Source organism: Pistacia vera, unplaced genomic scaffold (assembly GCF_008641045.1).
Source record: "Pistacia vera cultivar Batoury unplaced genomic scaffold, PisVer_v2 Contig196, whole genome shotgun sequence".
NCBI classification, from domain to species: domain Eukaryota; kingdom Viridiplantae; phylum Streptophyta; class Magnoliopsida; order Sapindales; family Anacardiaceae; genus Pistacia; species Pistacia vera.
This window is the reverse complement of record NW_022195997.1, coordinates 1,065,237-1,087,598: the sequence shown is the minus strand read 5'-3', so window position 1 is coordinate 1,087,598 and position 22,362 is coordinate 1,065,237. Positions and strand designations below refer to the sequence as shown.

Sequence of the window (22,362 nt, the reverse complement as noted above, 5' to 3'; positions counted from 1 at the left end):
TGGTGTGCTGGGCTAGCGGCATAGGTGGTCGATGTCCAATGATCTCCTATTGCACCTCCTGATGGGCGGCTTCCACGTTTTCAAGGTTTCCGGTGGTGGTTTTTGATATGGTGTACACCATTTTGGGCCTAAAATAGGGAGGTTGCTATGGATGTTTGCCGGAATCCTTGAGATGTACGTAGGGGCCCTCCTTCTATCGCCAAAATGTTGATACAAAAATCTGCACCAACCAAATAATTCTAATTGATCCTGTCGGAATCAAAATGGATGTGCACGTGATTTAATAAAAATCAGCCATGCATGTAAAAATGCAATAAAGTAAAGACAATAAGAGTTTTAAAGTGGTTTGGCAAGGTTAACTCTGAAGCCTACAGCCACTACTTTTGTATTTACTGTGAGAGCTTACAATATAATTCCTATATGAATTCGTAACCCCTTTCTCATCGTTTGAGGGGGTTTATATACAAGATCTGTACAAAGAAAAGAGCAGAATTAAGGGGATTACAATTGATCTGAATCACAATTCTGATATTCTTGCAATTAGGCAATGTAATTGCGCAGTGAACACTGTTGATCTAGTCATTCTCGTAATATCTGGAATTTGAAGTAATCTAGGGATTGATTAAATGATTGCTCGGATTGCTCGCGACTGGCTTATGCTAGGTTGAGCTATAGCTCAACGAGCTTATGTTAGGTCAATCAATCATCATTGCTGAGCTAGTTCTAGGTCGAGCTATATCCTCGTGAAGGCCCGAGCTTGATGGAAAAATCACACACAACAAATTTAATTAATATATTTGATTGGTGGGAAGTGCAAAGAAGTAGAGTTGAGAGTTTGATATTTACAATCTCTTATTGATGCCATAGCTGTATTTTTTTTTTTTTTTTTTTTTTGGGTACCCCGAGTGTTCAGCCTAGTTTGTGCACACTTCAACTAATTCTCGTGGTTCATCGAACACTTTATAAGCAAAAGACCAGGTAAGTCACAATGTGGTAGGTGGTCCTAAGGTTTAAATCCAAAAACTCAAAGAATGAAACAAACCTCCAGGCCAACCCCTTGGGGTTACTATAATTGTATATTGTTTCTATAATTATCAATAAATGAGAATAAATTAGTAATTAAGAATTCATAATGATAAGAAAAAGGATTGTTAGCACTAAAACATCATAGTACTGTATTTGCCGGGCTACAATGGTGTTTTTAATGGTATATAAAAATAAATAAAAATAAATTATGCCATTGAGCATAGACTAAATAATAGCTTTTAAATGCTTCTGAAATTGCTTTTGGAATGATTTGTTACGCCTTTCTTGCAACTTTTATTAAATGTTGTAAATGATTCTTAAAGATTTAGAGTTTATATAAGAATTAAAGGTTAAAGAATAAACAAAAATATAAAATAGAGAATGAGTGTAATTAGAATTTATAGCGTCATTATGGTTAAACTTATCAAAACAAAAATACATTTAAAACTACGGGATACTCATCAATTTCATGGGAGTTAAAAATCACTTCCTATATGTTGATGCAAAATACACTAATTTAAGTGATCCGATCGACCTTGGTTGGGATCAGAACTGATGTGTGCATGATTACTGATAACTAGCAATACGTAAATGGAAAATACAATAAAATAAATGGCAAAAAATTTTAAAAGTGATTGGGCAAGTTGCACTCTTAAGCCTAAGTCCACTAACTCCAAATTCTGATGACAGAAAAAAAAAAAAAAAAAAAAAAAAGAATTTGGCTTTAACAACATTCCTTCTTGTTACCGCGTTTTTATTTTATTTTTCATTTGGTTCCTTTCGTGATTCAGCTGCCGAGTCTACTCCTCGTTTACAATTTCTGCTGGTTGTTAATTTTTTGATTTAATGCAAAAAATTTCCTAAAAATTTATTAATTGTTTTGCGTTTCTTGATTAGTGCATTTAACAGGTAGTTGGAAGAGTAAAGTATAGTTAACTTATCTTTATATTGTTTCTTAATATGATAAAACCCAGTTAAAATTTTGGTGATTGTTTAGAAAATAACATATTTTGCACGTAATGAACTCTGCAAGAGATTCATTTTATTGAGGAAAAGGTGGTTAATTGCAAAGATTGAATTAGAGATTGCTTAATTCTTTCATTTCTTTATCATTAATTTTGCCTGGAAAGTCATAATGAAAATAATCGTTTCCTTGTTTATTTGTTAATGATAAAGTCACAGTACATACTAAGCACTTTTTTCCAGCGATAATATATTAGATAGTAACCCCGGAACTACCATGAAAACCAGTAACCACTACAAGAAATCTCGGTTTTTACAACTTCACAATTACAGCTTTTAAATATAAATGGTGTGCTTGTTTAGTATTTACAGCATTTCAAGTATGAAATGCTATATATTCACATATTAAATGTAAAAATGTTATGAATAAAGGAGAGTGAAATGAACTTTTAATATCTTTTATCTTTACAACTTTTCTAGATAAATTTTAAGAAAGGTTCTAAGTATTTGGAGGAGAGATCAAGGAGATAATTCTCAAACTTCATCTCCCATTTATCTCCTTCATATTACTTCCCTTTGCCTTTCTAGTCTCACTGTAACACTTTCTTCCACAATTATCTCCTTGAATATTTCTCCAAGTAAGCAAGAGAAGTTAGGAACCTGAATCATCAGTGAATCTGGCCGGCTTTCATAGTCACGGCGCGCGGTGTCCAGTCAAAATCACTCCAGCCACCAGATTAAGTTAACCTTTCTTCCTCTGTTTCCCAACAAATTATCACTTATCTCTCCGATCAACCGAATCTCTAACATTGACTTCTCAATCTGTCTTGATCTCGCTCTCTTTTATTCACGGTCTTCTTTAATGCTTCTTTGAACTCCTCCAGCAACCCTAGCTTTGTATTGATGATAGTTTGAGTTAATATATTTGATTGGTGGGAAGTGCACAGAAGTAGAGTTGAGAGTTTGATATTTAAATCTCTTATTGATACCATCGCTGTATTTTTTTTTTTTTTTTTTCGATATTCGGAGTCTTCGTCAACTTATGCACACTTTAACTAATTCACGTGATTCATTGAACACTTTATAAGTAAAAGACTAGGTAAGTCACAATGTAGCAGATGACCCTAAGGTTTGAATCTAGAAACTCAAGAACAAGAGCAAACCTTCAGGCCAACCCCTTGGGGTTACCATAATTGTATATTGTTTCTATAATTATCAATAAATGAAAATAAATTAGTAATTAAGAATTCATAATGATAAGAAAAAGGATTGTTAGCACTAAACCATCATAGTACTGTATTTGACGGGCTTCAATGGTGTTTTTAATGGCATTAAAAAAAACAAAAAAAACAAAAAAAAACAAAATTATGCCATAGAGCATAGACTATATAATAGCTTTTAAATGCTTCTGAAATTGCTTTTGGAATGATTTGTTACAGCCTTTCTTGCAACTTTTGTTAAATGCTGTAAATGATTCTTAAAGATTTAGAGTTTATATAAGAATTAAAGGTTAAAAAGAATAAACAAAAATATAAAATAGAGGATGAGTTTAATTAGAATTTATAGTGTCATTATGGTTAAACTTATCAAAACAAAAATAGATTTAAAAGAAGGGATACTCATCAATTTCATGGGAGTTAAAAATCATTTCCTATATGTTGATGCAAAAATACACCAACTTAAGTGATACGATCGACCTTTGTCGGAATCGAAATTGATGTGTGCATGATTACGGGTAACCAACAGTACGTAAATGGAAAATGCAGTAAAATAAATGGCAAGAAAGTTTTTAAAGTGGTTCAGCAAATTGCACTCTTAAACCTACGTCCACTGTTTTTGTATTTGCTGTGAGAGCTTACAATCAGTCCTAGAATAATTTGTTATCCTCTTTCTCATCGTTGGAGGGGGTTTATATATAGATTTTGTACAAAGGAAAGAACGAAAATAAAGAGATTACAAATAAGTTTTAAATGCAATTCTGATATTTTTGCGATTGGATGCTGTGATTGCGCAAAGATTATTGTTGATCTGATTCAATCCGAGATACTTGGGATCTGAAGTTATTTGTAAATTGGTTGAACAATTGTAAGGATTGGTCGCTACTACCTTGTGCTAGGTCAAGCTACAACTCGATAAGTTTATGATGGGTCGTACAATTGATAGAGTCGAGCTGATTCTAGATCGAGCTATAATCTCGCAATTCTATAAAATATTATTTTGTAGAAAATCCATATTGTAAGTGAATCTAAACTAGAAACCAGAGGCTCTCATGGACTGGGCAAGAGAGGACCCAGGAGGAGCCGGGCCGATACAAGATATTTGACGAATCGTTAGAAGTTACAGGCCCTACAAATGGGCTGATTTGAGGCCGAATAAAGCCCATTTAGAATTAATACCGTGCTTAATATCTAACTAGAAAATAGATCTCCTATAAACCGTAAAATTAAAGATAAATGGAAGAAAATGCTTTTTTTTCCGTCTTCTTCTTCTTATTTTCATACTTACAGCATTATTAAGGAGGAAAAGTTACTATTATCGAGTACATAGATATATGGGTTGTTTTATGTATATTGAAAAGAATATGCCGGGGACCGGAGATCAACCCATCCAAACTAATTTACAGCAAGAGTTAACAGTATTGGTAAACAAAAATTAGGAGGGCGATGAATTCAAAGTGGAGGTGGTTAACTAATAATTTTTTTATCTTATGTATTCTTTTACCATACTACAGAAATGGTTCATGAGTGATTGTGAATGACTAGCTAGTTTTGCGATAAGGTCAAATGTGGTTCACCTTGCCCTTTTCATTCCACTGAAATATATCTTCCAAATACAAACTGGGAAAGGCCGATAGCGTTTTTGAGCAATACCAAATATATATATATCGTCTTTCCAAGAATATGTGATATAGAGCTGTAACATCTCAGAAATTAAGAGTGAAGTTTCTTAGTTTGCAGTAACCATGATCAGGATGTGGAGTAGACAAAGATAAATTGGTGTCCACTATCATGCCTTAAGCTGGGATTGGTGATTCAACACTCCAAATAACTGGGCGCGAGGTGGGAGCTTCTATACCTTGAATTGTGTCAAAAGAAAAGGAAAAGTAGTACTCCAAGAATTAATGTGAAGACTTTTAGAAAAAGTTTTGAGTTCTCCACTCATTTACTTGATCGACCTCAACGATTCTCAACTACTCTAATTTACTTGAAGAAGCAAACAAAACTGCACTACCAAGAAAAGTGATCAAGTGGGTTGAGCAACTCTACCCTTTATACAATCATATATTTTGCATTTGCGTATAGAGCTTTCTAGACATGTTCGAATATTACTCATCACTTGCAATATTGAAAAGAGAAAGAGATCAATAAAAGTTCCATCTTTTCTCTCAATTGTCACTTTCTAAGCTATGGGAAAGAGGGGGAGAGATGGAATAATTTGTAGGGACGGCTCTTCTTTACCCTCACGGTAATATTTTGGGATGCATCATAAGATATTGACACTTCTTTGCATTGTTTCACAATTTAGCACATTCTTTTTATGCATGCATGCCAAGTTATCTTTAATAAATATTGATTTGGGAATATCGTTTTTTTGGATCCAGGGCATGTCTTGTGGTAGAATGACTTTGTCTTTGTGTCCCTTTGTTTGCTCCTTTCCTCTTGTCTCTTATCCTTCATGTGCTCAAGATAAAGAAATAAGAGGAGATTAGGTCCTCAGTCTTTTAAGCTTGTGTTTTTGTTCCTATCCTAGGGCTTATCCTAAGGTAGGATGACCAGTTTTTTATAGTCTCTCCATACATTCTTTCTCTCTTTTAATGATACTAATTACCTATAAAAAAACAAAAAAAAAAAATTATTGTCTCTAATCCTGCAAAATTTCGATTGATCATACTTGATGTAGTGATTTCTATATACACCGAGAAAAAGGATTGACTAGTGGAATTTGTTGTGCCAAAAATCACACTAATGTTAGCACCACCAATCAGAGTTCAGAAAGGTTTTGTGTCGTTCAGGAGCTATCACGTTACCCCAAAACATAATGTGGTATTAGCTGTCATCAACTCTAAGCGCCTCCAAGAGATATTTTATATCAATCCTATCCCATTTTAAGATAAGAATTAAGGAGTGGTCCTTACGTGTCATGACAACTTGCAAAAGCATTCATTACATTGATCTCAAAAATATAAATGGGCACATCTCTTCACGAAAAGGGGAGGCTGGACAGATGAGAGTAGGGCATAGATTTGAGCTTCATTATTTTTCTCTGTAAACAAAGTATTTCTCCATTTTTGTAAGCCTTACGAGCAATATCATAGAGATATTCAAAGAATAATAAAAGAACAGTGGACGTAGGATTCATTTTGAGCATCCGAACCACTTTAAAAAATCATCTCCCATTTATTTACTTCATTTCCCATTCACGTGTAATTTTTAAGTCAGCTTAGCACTTTGCACGTGTAAATAGTTGGTATCAAAAATTAAGCATCAACAGTTTGACGCTAGAACGAGGGCATGATTCACATCAGCTCTCCATGTTTTTCTAGCAAGCCTCAAAATCTTCACGTCACTTGATGTGGAGATCCAAGCAATAGAAAGTCTAAATCTGGCAATGTGATAAACACAAGAGTTGTAACCCTTCAAGTTATCTTTCCGATGGTCCAAGAATCATCCAAATCCAAAGTTTATAGCTCTTATCGTCAAAATACTGAAGCATGTTCCGCATATGAGCTCTCGGATTGTGTGGTTAGATTGCAGATCGCACGCTCTGATCATTCTGATCTTCAACTACAGATCGCTGATCTTCAGCTCTCAGATCACAGATCGCATGCTCAGATCGTTCTGATCTTCAGCTACAAATCGCTGATCTTTAGCTTCATATCGCCTGGTCAGATCACAGATCGTACGCTCAGATCGCTCTGATCTTCAACTACAGATTGCTGATCTTTAGCTCTCAGATAACGTGGACAGATCGCAGATTGCATCTTAGATCGTTCTGATCTTTAGCTACAGATCGTTGATCTTTAGCTTCATATCGCCTGACTAGATCACATATCGCATGCTCAGATCGCTCTAATCTTCAGCTACAGATTGCTGATCTTTAGCCCTCAGATCGCACACTTATATCATCATGATATTCAGCTACAAATCACTGATATTTAACTTTACATAGCATGGCCAGATCGCAGATTGCACGCATCAAAGCTCTCGGATTGCGTGGTCAGATCGCAGATCGTACGCATCAAAGCTCTCTAATCACGTGGTCAGATCGTAGATCGCACGCTCAGATCGCTAATATCTTTAGCCCAAGATTGTTGATCTTTAGCTTCAAATTGCATGGCCAAATCGCATGCATCAGAGCTCTCGGATCGCGTGGTCAAGTCGTAGATCGCAAGCATTAGAGCTCTCCAAGTGCGTGGTCAGATCGCAGATCGCACGCTCAGATCGCTCTGATCTTCAGCTTCAAATCGTTGATCTTTAGCTTTAGATTGCGTGGCTAGATAATAGATTGCACGCATCAGAGCTCTCGGATCGTGTGGTCAGATCATAGATCACACGCTTCATAGCTCTCATATCGCGTGGTCAGATCGCAGATCGCATACTCAAATCGCTCTGATCTTCAGCTCTCAGATCGCATGGTCAGATCACAGATCGCACGCATTCGATTTCTCGGATTGCACGATCAAGATCGTTGAGCTAAAGCGTTCAAATCATTTAGATCGCTGATCTTGTGTTCTCAGATCAAGCCTCACGCTTTCTGATCGAACTCTTTATGTTCTCAGATCAAGCTTCGTGCTTTCTAATCGAACTCCTTCTGTTCTCAAATCAAGCTTCGCGCTTTCTGATCGAACTCCTTTTGTTCTCAAATCAAGCTTCATGCTTTCTAATCAAACTCTTTCTGTTCTCAGATCAAGCTTCGCGCTCTTTACCAAACTTCTTGTGTTCTCATATCAAGCTTTGCGCTTTCTAATCGAACTCCTTCTGTTTTTAGATTGAACTCCTTAAACTCTTAGATCGCAAAGAGCTCTTCATGCTCTCAGATCAAGCTCTTTGTGATCTCAAATCGAGCTCCTTATACTCTCTGATCGAGCTCTTCATGCTCTCTGATCGAGCTCCTTATGATCTCAGATCGAGCTCCTTATGCTCTTTGATCGAGCTCCTTATAATCTCTGATCGAGCTCTTTATACTCTCTGATCGAGCTCCTTATGCTCTCTAATTGAGCTCATAAGCTCGCTCGTTTGCTTGAGATCGCGTTCATTAGATTGTTCAAATCGTACGCCTCAGACTCTCAGGTCGAGCCCCTATCAGATCGCAATCAGCTCCTAATTCTCAAATCACGATCAGCTGTTAGCCTTGAGATTGCGAACAACCTTAAGTCGTGTTCTCAACTCTCAGATCGTGATCAGTTCTCATATCACGACCAGCTGCCAGCGTAAAAAAAACGCGTAAAAAACTAAAAACAGTCCCAAACCATACCGAAACCATGGATTTTGACCTCGAAAATGGTCTCAACCAGGTTCCCGTGGATATATTACGGGCTCTAAAACTCCTCCCGAATCAAAAGTTATGGCTATTTTAAGTTGGCTTATCCGTTTAAGGCCTATAAGTCGTGCGTTTGGGCTTCTGACGTCAGCCCTCTCTAGGAATTCATCTACTGGACATTTCATGTTAGTTATCAGATCACGCTTAGTTTCGAATTGCTCCAAGCGCTCAAATCGCAGTCCTAGCTCTCAGCACCCGATCACGCTAGGCATAGTTTGAGCTCTTTAGTTCAAGACTGCAGCCTATAGTGCGACAGCCATTTAAATCTAAGACATGAGTTTTTGAAGTACAATTACGCACTCCAAAAACTGGGGGGGGGGGGGGGGTGTTTGTTGTACCAAAAATCACACTGATGTCAGTACCATCAATAAGAGTTCAGGAAGGTTTTGTGCTGTCTAGGAGCTGCCACGTCGTCCCAAAAGATAAGGTAGTATTAGCTGTCATCAACCCAAAGTGCCTCTAAGAGATACTTTATATCAATCCTATCCCATTTTAAGATAAGGATTTAGGAGTGGTCCTCAGGTGTCATGACAATTTGCAAAAGCACTCATTACATTGATCTCAAAAGGTATAAATGGGCACATCTCTTCACGAAAAGAGGAGGCTCGACAAATGAGAGTTGGACATAGATTTGAGCTTCATTATTTTTCTTTGTAAACAAAATATTTCTCCATCTTTGTATGCTTTACGAGCAATATCATAGAGATAGTCAGAGAATAATAAAAGAACAGTGGACGTAAGATTTACTTTGAATATCCGAACCACTTTAAAAATCATTTATCATTTATTTACTTCATTTCCCATTCACGTGTAATTTCTAAATCAGCTTAACACTTTACACGTACAAGTAATTGGTGTTAAAAATCAAGTATCAACAAAATTAACGAGGTGTTATTTTGTCTTTGTAATAAAATTAGGAAAAGGTGTATAGAGAAAGTGGAAGTTCACTTAATATAAATGAGATTAAGAATTCCAGGAAATGAGGGATGAGCTTATGATTGAACAAGACAAGAAGTATGAAAGTGGTGGTCCCATGTGGAATTTTAAGTGAATCTCGAACATTCCTCACTCATTACTCTTTGATCGATCATCAAATCATACAAATATTATGCTCTTCTCTGCTGACGAGACAACTTGATGGAGTTGTAGTCATGTTCTCCATTCACGGTAGCGCGCGCCTGCTTGTCTTGGCCCTTTCATATTTCCAGACTCACCATCATCGTCTCCCAAAACTTACTTATTATGTACATATATCACCGCATGCTCATCCTCATAGGTTCCTCCTCTGACTCTAGGGATCAAATGCGCCAAATCAACCAAGTTTTATTTACTAGTTTAAATATCTTTGGATTAAGTATTATGAGAATTCGTGTTCTTCTTGGATATAGACAGGCTTTGATACTGATAATTAATCTATAATATTAACAGGCTTAATTCCTAGTATTACTACCTGGATTATATCTCGATATGTTAGGAAAACAACTTAATTAATAACAAAAGAGTGTATATAAATACAATTTATATATAATCAACTCATGAATTTAAGTTTTCGGGTTTAAATTGGTGATGATTAATGCAATGCATGTGTTTGGCATCTCATTTTGTTGAGTGATAATCTATTAGAGTTTTAGCCAACAGTTCTGATCAAATGGTTACACAAGTGTAGGAGAGTTTAAGAATTCTTATATATGCTCACAAATTTCGACTTGGAGTCATTGTTAAATCTAGCTAACTCCCATGATCTTCTGAGACTTTCTTTTGCCTATATATATAAAGGCAAATTTATATAGAGTTTAATTACCTAGTAGTGGTTGAAAAAGAAAAAAGAAAGAGGAGAGATTTTTTTTTATCTGAGCCGTCAGGAGACAATTGACATACAATTGTATCTACTAGAGTTGGCATTGATGCAAAAATAATTGTTACAGGTAAGCGTAATGATTAAGGGTGATTGTCAAAGAAATATATCATTTTCAAAAGATAGATGAGTAATATTTGTAATATAGTGCATATTGATACATGATGATTGAATTGGTATAATTAATATACATTTAAAACTAATGGTCCAAATAAAATTGGATTGGACCACCCCCTCCCCTACAAGAAAAGCAGTAAATAAATCAATCAAAACTCATGGTCCAAGTCCAAATGCAAAACCATGAGAGCGCATGTGCCCCTAGTGTACGTACATTATATGGAAAGCTGCTCCTGGGTTGTGTCTTGTATTGTCGTCGTGGCTATCACGTGCCTACTGGACCATGCATCCATCCAGCTCAACTCAACTCAAACCCTACACCTCCTTCTCCATAATCAAAATATAACCATTAGAGAAGCTGTCAAGCAGGTAGAAATATTGATTACACTTCGTAAGAGTTAATTAATTGATTAATGAAAAACCCTAAAGTTGTGGCATATAAAACTTATTAATTTAAATTAATCATAGGAGATTTAATTAATTAATTAGAATATCCAAGATCGAGAGGATCACGACAAGCGATAAGACCTAAATATCATGATTTTAGTGGGAAATGGAGCAAGTTGCCCCAGAGAAATGAAATTAATGCACCATTAAATGTCACATTATCTATCTATAATCATTAATTGTTTATTAATTTCAAGTGTGCACCAATATATTTTATAAAAAAAATAATAATAATAGTCGGCAGCTGATAGAATTAAATTAGGGGATCTTATGGACCAGGCAATTATTAGATGGTCCTCTCGTAGATTTGGATTTATGAAGTAGAAATTCTTTGATGTTGATAAGTACTCTCTCTCTCAGAGGGATTACTACTGTCACTGTTCCTCAAAAACCAGAAGATTTGATTTGTATGTTCTCATCAATACCCTTTTGTCGGAATAAAACCTGCCAATATCTCTTAATTCAACCCTTAATCATTGTTTCAAACAAGATAATGCCTCTATCTCTTAATCATTGATTCAATTACATGGCTTAATCTTTGGAAACAAGATAATATTAATCGTAGTAGAATTACATTCAGTATTTTGCCAAGAAACATACCACTTTGGCTTATATAAAAGAAAGATCTCCACCTAGCTATCTTTGAAATCAACAACTTAGTTGTATTTAAATTATATAAAACGTCAAAAGATCTATTCGTTTAAATATGTATTACTATTCAAGGTGTTGATAAAGTTTCTCAACAACTTTACAATAGTTGTGTTTAATATATACCAGAGTTCAGACCCCATCCGAGCTATGACGGGGAACAAATTATGGTGGAGATTATATGGAGTCTCAACGATAATGGTGGTCCAAGTTACTGATGAGGATAGGGAAAACCTAAGCAAATAAGAAAACGCTTCTAACACCTAATTCAAATTTAAGTATACATCCTATTAATTAATGAAAAAGGTTATACACAAATGACAAAACAGAACCTGAGGAGGGTCACTTCTTTGTACATGGACGACTGTAGGAATTTTTTTTTTTTTTTTTTCTCCTTTTCTTTTTACTATCATTGATTTGAATCACTTTTTCTTTTCTACAAAATAAGATATATCATGGTCCCTAGCCAGCTTTTTAAAGGTTTATATGTTCCTTAAACAACTCTCATTTTCAAAATAACATAGTGATTAGTTCTTGGAAAAATTTCAAACCTAAAGTTAATTTCAGCTTTTCCTAACTAATAGGTAACGTTGTCTTTTTCTTGAACTATGATGGAAGGCTCCTAAAAGGGTATATTACCTAGTAAGATATATTATTCTTGACTTAATAATAGATTAGCTTTAATTATGAGAGCTTAAATATCAGGAAACTTGAAACATGATAATAACAAGGTGTATATTAATTCCATTAAATTTAGCTAGCATCACTATGGAGGTCATAGTGATGGAATCATCACATTCTGTCTAGATTATACTGATGTTAACTGTACTAATAAAAAATGAAGTCTGCAAGCAAATGTAAAAGTTAAATTTGAAAATTAATTAGAAAACAAAATCCATGTACAAGATATACACTTGCTAGTTGCTACGCCCAAACAAAACAAAAAACTATTACCTTAAACGTATTGAAAGATCAAAATTAGGAATTAATCGCATATCCATCCTTTTTTCTTTTGGTATTAAATTCCTCCAAATAAACCTGAAGGAGGAAAAACTTCTTAGCATTAATGTCCATTAGTAGTAGGTTATTAGTAGAAAGTTCTATCAATTTTGATGATTTCTTTCGCTTCTAATTCAGATTGTGGCAGAGAGGCACGAGTGAAGGCCAGGAAATTTGCGGCCTCAGCTTTCCAATCATGCTCAATATCTTCAACAATTTTTCTTGCCACAATAGAGGCACCAAGTAGGCCACGGTAAGTAAATCCTACCGCATACAGCCCATTCTCGCCTTTCCATCCATTTGGAAATGGCTTCCGGGGCATCCCATTATTCAGCGAAAACATATCGGTCTCCTGAAAATGAAAACCCAAAGGAAAACATACTCTTTTCAGTTGTTATATATTGCTTGTAATTGTTTGATTACTGTGATAAAAAAATATATAAAGAAAGTACCTTCAACCAAGATACTACATTGCTTTTGAAACCCGTAGCTAGAATGATAGCATCGAACTTCTCATCCTTCCCATCAATGAACTCCACGCTATCTTTTTTCAGTCTCTTAATTCCTTGTCGAATTACCTACATATTAAAGAATGAAACCCCAAGCTTACGCTTCAGCTAAAAAAACAAAGCAACTAATAGTAAGTCAAATCTAGAGTGGTGGGTGGGTTAAGGTTTATGATTCGATATTGACTATGTGACATCTAAAATGAAGATTAATATAAAGGAGAATCTAACCTTAAAATCCCCACTTTTGATTTTTCCTATTGTTCCAACATCTAATACAGGTGTCTTGCCGAACAAATTCTTTAGTTCAAGAGGGCCAAGCTTGGGGCGAATGAGTCCAATTTGAGCAGTGTCTCCGAGCAGAAACCACGACATTAGAAGTAAAAATTGATCCACGAGGCGTACGGGCAGCCACTTGAGCAAGGACATAGATAATCCAAAAGTTGATATCCCTATTATCTCTTGAGGCAAAACGTGCACCTGCAACAGAAAAGAAAAAAGTTGCTTTAATCAAAAGCTTGAATAAAATAAATGTTTAATGAGATTATTTGTGAACCCAATATCCCAGCGTATGCATTTTCCAGTTCACTTCCCTGGTAGAATCTGTAAGAGAGAAAATATTTATTCAAAGAACATTGACTGTAACATAAAAGATCGATTTCGTGGTGATGAGTCTGATGACCAATGTTGCGCATGCAAACAAATTCCAAGAAAGTGAGTGAAAAAAGATATTATTTTTTACTGCAAATATCTTGCTATAATAAGTATGTAACAAGCAGCAGACTGAGTTACTTCCCAAATACAAAGTCAACAACACAACTCAACTGTAACAGATACAGTAGACTCTATTATTACTCTTAGAGGATAGTATTTGTAAATCTCGCATGAAAGAACATCTTTACTTCTACTTGGTTTAATTCAAATCTTACTGTACTATTTCCTACTGGTATTATAATTATGGGTTTTTCTCTCATGTATATATATGGATATATTTGGGAGGAGTTTAGGTTAAACGAATGTTAAAAAATCTGGTAGAGAAGAAGTCATTTCAATGAAATTTATGTTGCAGAGTTGTGCGCTCACCGCATTTCTAACGGCGAGGGTTGGACGAGCATTGTAGTTGCAGAGATCCAAAGACACCTCCATGCCTGAATTCCCACATCCAACTACCAGTACGCTCTTTTCACGAAATGTTTCTCCACACCTGTACGAGCTAGAGTGAAGAATAGGCCCTCCAAAATTTTCCGTTCCTTCAATATGTGGCATAACCTCCTCTGCATTCTCTCCAGTGGCAACAATCAACCATTGACTTATATACTCAGTCTCTTCTTGTTTGAGCCCCAAAGTCTTAATTCTCCAAAACCTACAGCGATGGTCATATTCAGCATTCACCACAGTCGTGTTAAAAACTGGTTCCAAACCAAAGTGGTTAGCGTAATCATCTAAGTAGGATAGGAACTGCTGTTTGGTTGGATAAGAAGGGAAGCTTTCTGGGAATGGCATGAGAGGGAGTTCACAGAAATTCTTAGGGAGATGAAGTCGAAGGCGATCATAGGTTTTGTGCTGCCATAAGGAAGCTATGCAATTAGCCCTTTCAAGAATCAAGCTAGGGATTCCTTTTTCTTTAAGGCAAGCAGCAGTCGCCATGCCCGATGGGCCAGCACCAACTATGACAGGTCCAGTCACCATTAAGCACCTTGCTGATGCGCCCATCTTCTTGTCATGGATTCTTTTTCCTTCTACTTCCTTCAAGTTATCCATAATTAAACCGCACAATTTGATCAACACAACTAGCTAGCTAACCAAAAGTTGCCGCAACTAATCTATGCTTCAAAGATAACTAGGATGAAGAATCACTCTTTGACACAAACTGTATAACTCACTCTTCGGCACAAACTGTTAAACTCGATATCGTGTAATATATATAGTGGATGGAGATTAGGTTGAAATTTGAGACATGGTATTAATCTTATCCACAAATAGATGATAGAGATATTATGGGATCGAATTCCCGGAATTTTGGAAATATAGATTGAGTCTAATCTGTTTTGTGAATGGAGGGAAAAGGGTGAGCTCTAGAGCTAAGATGGAAATGAAACAGGGCTCAGACTCAGTAGTACTGTGTAATATATACAATATAAGTGGCGATCAGTGAGAACAGTGGTATATACCTTTAACCAACAACAACCCCAAACAGAGAAACGAGAAAAGAAGAGAAGAAACATACATTTAGAAGGACAAGTAACAATAGCTGACTCGCATTGACATAACTCAATCAATTTAGTTGGTTCAACCATGTTGATATTTTTTATGGTATGGCTTAATGCTGCTTGTTCGATGATTGGACCCACAGAGCTGTTCCTGACCATCTGATTTGAAGGGCTTTCTCTAGACTTTTCATCATGCCCTTTTTGACCCACCTTAATTAATGATCATCTATGGAGATGGTGAGTGATCTATACATAAGCAACAAAGTAAAAATCATAAAAGAGATCTAGAGAGATATAAAGTACTACGTACAATAATAAAGCTCCATAACATTAGAGTCGTATAAACATGTGTGACGCTATACACTAATGATTCACTAAAGCAAGGTAACAAATCGATGAACAAGAGCGAATAACTAGATATGTACACAGGCTTCACTTAGTAAATCACGTAAAATAAAATTTCGATGATAATTACAAAAATTGGGTGGTGTTTTTAATGAATGACTCAATAAATAAATACATATATAAGTATGAATAAATCGATATTAAATGTGAGGAAATGGTCTTATTTTATGCTTAATCACAAGGACTTTCCTTACATGATCCGAAAAGAAAGCATAATATTATCAAATTGTTGCCAGCTAGCTGCCACGTTTTGGTTTTATAAAGATATTGAAAAAAAAAAAAAAAAAAAAAAAAAAAAATCTCGTTTAAATGCTGCAAATAACCTAAGTGATTCAAAATATCGGTTGATATGGTTATATTGAACTGTTCGTCTTTGTACTAATTAAGATTGCTAGATGGTGAAACGTCAAAATTGGGGTTATCCAATGAATCTAAAATTCTTTTTAACTCCCCCAATAATTTAAGGATTCTCGATGCATTAAATACCGGAGAGTTAAATGAAAACCAAACTAAACTCTTTCAAGTCCAGAGTCCGCATCACATCGTCCTTTGGGTGTGGCGGGAGGAACCAGCCAAGTAGCCTCCACTATAGTGCCTGCAATTTTGGATCAGAATCTTTCTTTTTTCATCTACTCTTTTATTCTTCTTTCAAATACAAAATCAAAATTTTAAAAAACAGTTTCTTACTACTTCTAAGATTCTTTCCTTTTAATAAGCATCTTTTAACAGTATCTTACTATTTGTTCCAAAATTCTTGCCTCCTAATTAGCAGTCTTTTCCTTCAATTCGGTATTTTCATGATTATCCCATGTGAAGTAATACTAATTTTCCTTCAATTCCGTATGTGCATGATATTTTATAGGAAGTAAACTGTTACTTTGGTAAAGTTCATTAAACGGTTGAATTGTTGTAGACTTTTTTTTTTTTTGAAAAAAAGTTAAATTTCATAAAAGAAGAGAAATTATATAGAAAACTAGAGGCATACCCTAAAAGAGGTCTAGAAAAGACCAGAATAGATGCTTTCCTCTTTTTGGACAAAATGATGGGAACAACCGCCCAAAAAGGAGCACGCAGGCTCCAAACAAAGGAGGGAGATGGGTTCAGGCGCTCTAACGGAGCTCACAAGCTCAAACCAAACAGAAAAAAGTCATGGGCACAGGCGCCTGACCGGAGCGCACAGGCTCAAGACAAACAAAACCAATCAGTCAGACAAGCTTCAAATGACTCTAAGGCGACTTGAATTGTTTCAGACTTCAAGTCGTTTGATGCAAAATCTTCTAGAGACAAATATCAGTACTTTCTCTAGATAGAAGGAGAGTTATTTATTTTTATTCCCAAAATTATATAATATTGCTACACATACAATCAAACTATCTATAAAACTAATGGATATTAGGATTCAATAACGGAGAAAATTCATAGTTTATTCAGTACTTTAGGCTTTGCAATTGAAAGGTCAGTTGACCTAGTGATGGAAGCGACTGGAAGTATCATATATAAGGGAATGTTACGCAGTCAACTTAAGGAAACAACTATAAATTAAATTTCGGTACTTACCAATCATGAATCATTTACAGCGAGGAATATTTTAGACCATTGTTAGTGGCCATTTTCGTAACTGAGTCTGACATATTCAGAATCCATGTCCGCAGCATGATGCCACCTTCTACGTAATACTAAAACATGTTCAGATGTTGAAATTTGATTTAGAGATGACCATTTTGTTTAATCATTGATTTATAATGCTTAATATTTCTTACCGACTTCATGAAGTCACATAAAGTGATCAATCACTGGGTAATGAGACCTAAATCTGACCTACATACTTTTCCAATAATAAGAAAAAGGGTTGGTTATTAATGTGATTAATTAGTTGTAATACTCCACCTATTGATTGTTCTTCTTTAATTTATGTATAAACCTATATATCTTTCACTGTCTTTCAGTGCTCGACACACATTCCAGTACAGATCAACTCGTACTACAAAATTATGTGTCCACTTAGGTTTTGTTAGGTTTAACCTGAATTAGGTTTTCTAACCAGAAGATTTGGAACTAAAGTCATTGACCTTTTTCTGCTTCGAAGGGTGATCTCCTTTATAGTACTACTAAATATAGTTATTTAAATCATATTACTATTTCATACTGAATAATACGTGCAGCAACTGTCGAGAGTCACATCTTTTGAAGCATTGCACATCATAAGCAAAATGAAATGAAACAATGATCCATGAGGGTGTACTTCATCATTGCAAGGTTAGAGAATGGAGAGATGTTCAGAGTTTTTCATGTGGTGTGGAATATAATATATGACTGTGTAAGTGAGCAGAGGTAAAAATAATATCCCCAGATCCGCATTAAAAAAAAGGGGTTTCTAGTTCATTTTAGATACTATATATTAGAAAGGCGTCTTCCAGGTATGTGGAACACATTATTTTAGGAGAACAAAAAAAAAAATCCGTAGAGAAAACAAAACTATTGAGTCCATATTAATTAACTTATCTAGTTAGCTAGCCTTTATATGTTACTTATAAGCTAGCTCGGTCTAGATGTCTTTTAGATAATAAATTATCAAAAATGACAGAAATCAATCTAGGTTACATACAATTATCATCTTTATAGATAATGATGTGTAATACATTAAATTGTAGGGCCTTAAAGATTGATGGGTGGCATATGATCTCAATTTTTTTTTTTAATTATATACGTTAAGCCTCCAACTACTTTGAGAGAGAGAGAGGTAATGGTCGATTTTATATAAACACAAACTTTGGCTAAAAAGGCGAAGAGGCCATATGAACTATCTGAATTCGAAAGGGCTAGCCGTCCCCTTCGCAGCTCTGGGCCCTCTCTTTTTGCATCGAAACGTTCAAAAACAAAGAAAGAGAATTGTAGTATTAAAAGTTATGGTTTATAAGATACCAATCCCATTACAGAAATCCATTTTTACTTCAGCATTAGAGAGAAGAAAGACATGTATCTTACATAGACAAAGGATTTTATTGCGTTTTATTAACTAAACAAAATGACAAACACATAATTTGTGTGCTTAATCTGGTACATTGAAACAATGATTCTACTTTTCTGTTCCCGGATTAATGTCAACAAAGATGTTAAACACCAATTCTTTTAAGAGGAACATATACCAATTCTTTTCTTAATTTGTTTCTTCTTAAGTGCTTGGAGGAATAAAATTTTATTTATTGATAATAATTCACAATCAGGAGTAGTGGGGACACGAGCGAAAATAGAAAGTTAAGCATCTGATTGTACTGGAAACATAAAATTAATTAATTTCTGTGCATAAATTAATCATAGTTGAGCATATGCTAAACTAATTAAACATATGTACTTTCAATGGTGAATATATTCGTATAAAGGCAACTCAGATTTTCGTATAAAACAATTATGCCTAAAATAAAAGTTGATCTATGCTGACGTCATTAAGCACCAATCATAATTCAAGAAAGTAGTCCACCGTTTAGAACATGCCACGACTCCAAAGGTAATAGGAATATAGCTGTAAACAACCCAACCAATTCAAGAATTTGTCCCTAGATGAATTTAGCTCACACATCCGTCTAAGTCTCATTTAATTTAAGGATATCCTTTGAATTCTCAGCGAATGGGAAGGTAGGAGAGATCTACATGGCATCAGGCCACTTGTAAAAGTGTAATCATTACTTTGAGCTAAACGAGTATAAATAGGCAGTTCTTCTTCATAAAATTAGCATCAGACATTCACGCATTCAACAAAGAAAATAGCAAAGACATATTATTAGAAAGAGACTGGTTTGACATCCTCTAAAATCATTTAGAACACCAAACACTTGTAATACCAGATCGCAGTTCGCGACCTCTTGTAAACCTATCTAACAACCATGAACAAATTTATATAAACGAATACAATAGATATATAATTCGCTTTAAGTATCTGAAACACTATAAAAATTATCTTGTTAGCTTTACATTTACGTCTTTGCATGTCACTGTACTTAAAATATCTCACCCACTTACTATAATCATCTCACATGTAACTTCTTAGTACTTTACACGTGCAAAGTTGTTAGTATCAAAATCAAGCATCAACAAAAACTTTTAAGTTTAGACTTGATCATCATTGGAAAAACTATATCAAAAAAAATACATTCAAGCCATGCACCATCGTATGTCAACTGATGCTCATGAAGCTTAGAATACGACTCAAAGATGCGACCCAACACAAAATTGTTTACTTGCAGTAAATGAAAGAGACGATACACCTCTTAGAGTTATATCTATATATTAGTGTTTGCAATTATAATCTCTTTACGTCCACTTCAATATGCCTAATTCCAATTAATTTGTGCTTTGTGATCACATTAGAGAAGAAATATTTCCTAATGGGTAGCTGATTCATGTAACAATATGGTGAACTCACCAAGAATGGTGTTATTCATTTTATACTTTACAGAAGTGTCATACACCTGGTTGAGCTCTTTTTCTTTCTATTAGGTTCCTGTATTGTTCATGTAAATCCAAAATTAATAAACTAACTCGAATTCTCGCCCTGACTTAACTATATAAGTCGTGACAATAGATTAAGGGAACACGTTCATAAATGTTAAGACTTAAATTGTAAAGGATCGCAACTACTAAGGCACTCAAAATGCTAAATCGATAGTGGGTTTTCGATTACCAACCACTAAAGTGATCAATTAATGCTTGCAAAAATGCATATTCATACAGGATTTTCAAAAGTCGGTATCCATGCATATGCAATTTGCAATACTTAACTTTTGATTAAGTTCAAAAGGCAAGAGAATGAGAGATAATATCTTTTTGCATAAATGGGTCAGTTTAAGTGGAATAAGAATGTTTCTTTCTGGCCAAATCTTTTCATTCATTTCCCTCAGGCCAATAACGTCATATGTATCTCCATTCACTCTGTTGAAGTTAATTTATGTATATCAATTTGAGAATATAGCTATTTCAAAAGCCAAATAGACATTAATTGAATTCACACGACAAAGTGAGCTCTTGATGTTGATATAAATTGGGGTATAGGGTGTTAGGGCAAACCCACTCTTCTTTACGAGTTAATTAAAATGAAAACCATAAAATGAATAGATGGAGGTTCCATTTGCTATAAAATCCTCTCCTTAAAGCATGACCAAATAAGACAAAAGAATCAACATGGGCACCACGTTTTCCACGTATGTGGCCTAGAGAAGAACATAAAGATTTTTAATAGAATACTACTACGGACATCAATGTTTTACATCGAAATGTTAAACCGAATGATATGTCATTTGAGTCAGACAAGTCATATAATACGTTAAGTAATATTTCGCGAATGAACGATCGTTCATCAAATATGGACGACCGTCTATTTTTATTGGACGGTCGTTCAATTGAAATGGACTCCCGTCCTTATTATATGGACGAGAGTCCATTTACTTTAGACAGAAGTCCACCTATAAGGACGCCAGTCCATAGTTTAAATTAAAAAAAATTATAAAAAAATCATGGACGCCCGTCCATATATTATGGACGGGCATCCCTACTTAATGGACATGCATCCCTATTAGATGGACGCCCGTCCATTGTTTTAATTAAAAAAAAAAAAATTTGAAAACAAAAGTAATCTCATTCTTTTAGCCAAAATCTGTAAACATTCATGGCATCTGTTTCTTTACTTTATTTTTTATTTCAGATGATGGACCCCTTGACTGCATTGATGTATGCACGGACCTGTTTCTTTACTTTATTTTTTATTGCAGATGGTGGACCCTTTGACTGTATTGATGTATGCAGTTCAAGTAATGAATTTCTATTTACTTAGTGTTTGTGTTTGAAAGTAAATAGAAATAAGAGTTTAGAAGAAGAAAATAGAAGGAACATTGCGGGAAAGAGGAGATTTTGTTGTAGAGCAGAGTCCCTATTTAATGGACGGAAACCATTGCTTTTGTTTTTAACTCTTTTTTTAATTTAAACAATAGACAGGTGTCCATCTAATAGGAACATCAGTCTATTAAATAAGGACGTTCGTCTATAATATATGAATGGACGTTCATGATTTTTATTATCAAATTTTTTTTATTTTAAAGTATGAATAGACGTCCTTATAGGTGGACTCATGTCCAATAGGTAAGGACGTCCATCCACTTCAAATGAACAGTCGTCCATATTTAATGGATAGTCATTCATTCACGAAATAATTCTTAACGTACTACGTGGCTTGTCTGACTCAGGTAACACATCGTTCGATTTAATATTTCGATAAAAAACTTTAGTGTCCGTAACATTATTATTGTTTTTAATAACCTGAAAAATTTAAAGCGCTTGATAGGACGGTTGTGGTGGGAATGTTGCTCTTCATATTATGATAATTATTGGAAGTAGAACCACTATTACTCAATATCTTTGACGTGATTGGACATTACTAATTAGCTGTGGACATAATCTCTAACGTCAACGATGGCGTTAATTTATATTGATCCCCCACTTGTTTTCTTAATTAATCATGGAATACGGCAATCAAGTGATTAATTAATTTATATTTTATGATTCAATATCCTCAACTAAGAAGAAAACAAAGTGGCCAGTACTAGATTTTGATTATTTTTTATATATGGACTATCTAATTTTAGCTGAATTATAAAGT

General features: G+C 34.9%; 1 protein-coding gene across 1 annotated transcript; it reads right to left on the bottom strand.

The window, feature by feature from the left end:
* Positions 1–12,683: 12,683 nt before the first annotated feature.
* Positions 12,684–15,098, bottom strand: LOC116127891 (indole-3-pyruvate monooxygenase YUCCA2-like). The gene is made up of 4 exons (XM_031413549.1): positions 14,185–15,098; positions 13,333–13,581; positions 13,048–13,173; positions 12,684–12,947 (listed from the first exon to the last, which is right to left on the bottom strand). The coding sequence occupies exons 1-4, from the start codon at positions 14,860–14,862 to the stop codon at positions 12,684–12,686; spliced, it is 1,317 nt and encodes a 438-aa protein (XP_031269409.1). The 5' UTR covers positions 14,863–15,098.
* Positions 15,099–22,362: the final 7,264 nt, after the last annotated feature.

Excerpts from the sequence above, each read along its gene's own strand:
- LOC116127891 (XM_031413549.1), bottom strand. The coding sequence starts at position 14,862 with ATGGATAACTTGAAGGAAGTAGAAGGAAAAAGAATCCATGACAAGAAG. Across the intron at positions 13,582-14,184 it reads CCCTCGCCGTTAGAAATGCG|GTGCACGTTTTGCCTCAAGA; the intron begins GTGAGCGCACAA and ends TTTCTGTTGCAG. Across the intron at positions 13,174-13,332 it reads TCAAAAGTGGGGATTTTAAG|GTAATTCGACAAGGAATTAA; the intron begins GTTAGATTCTCC and ends TTTAATATGTAG.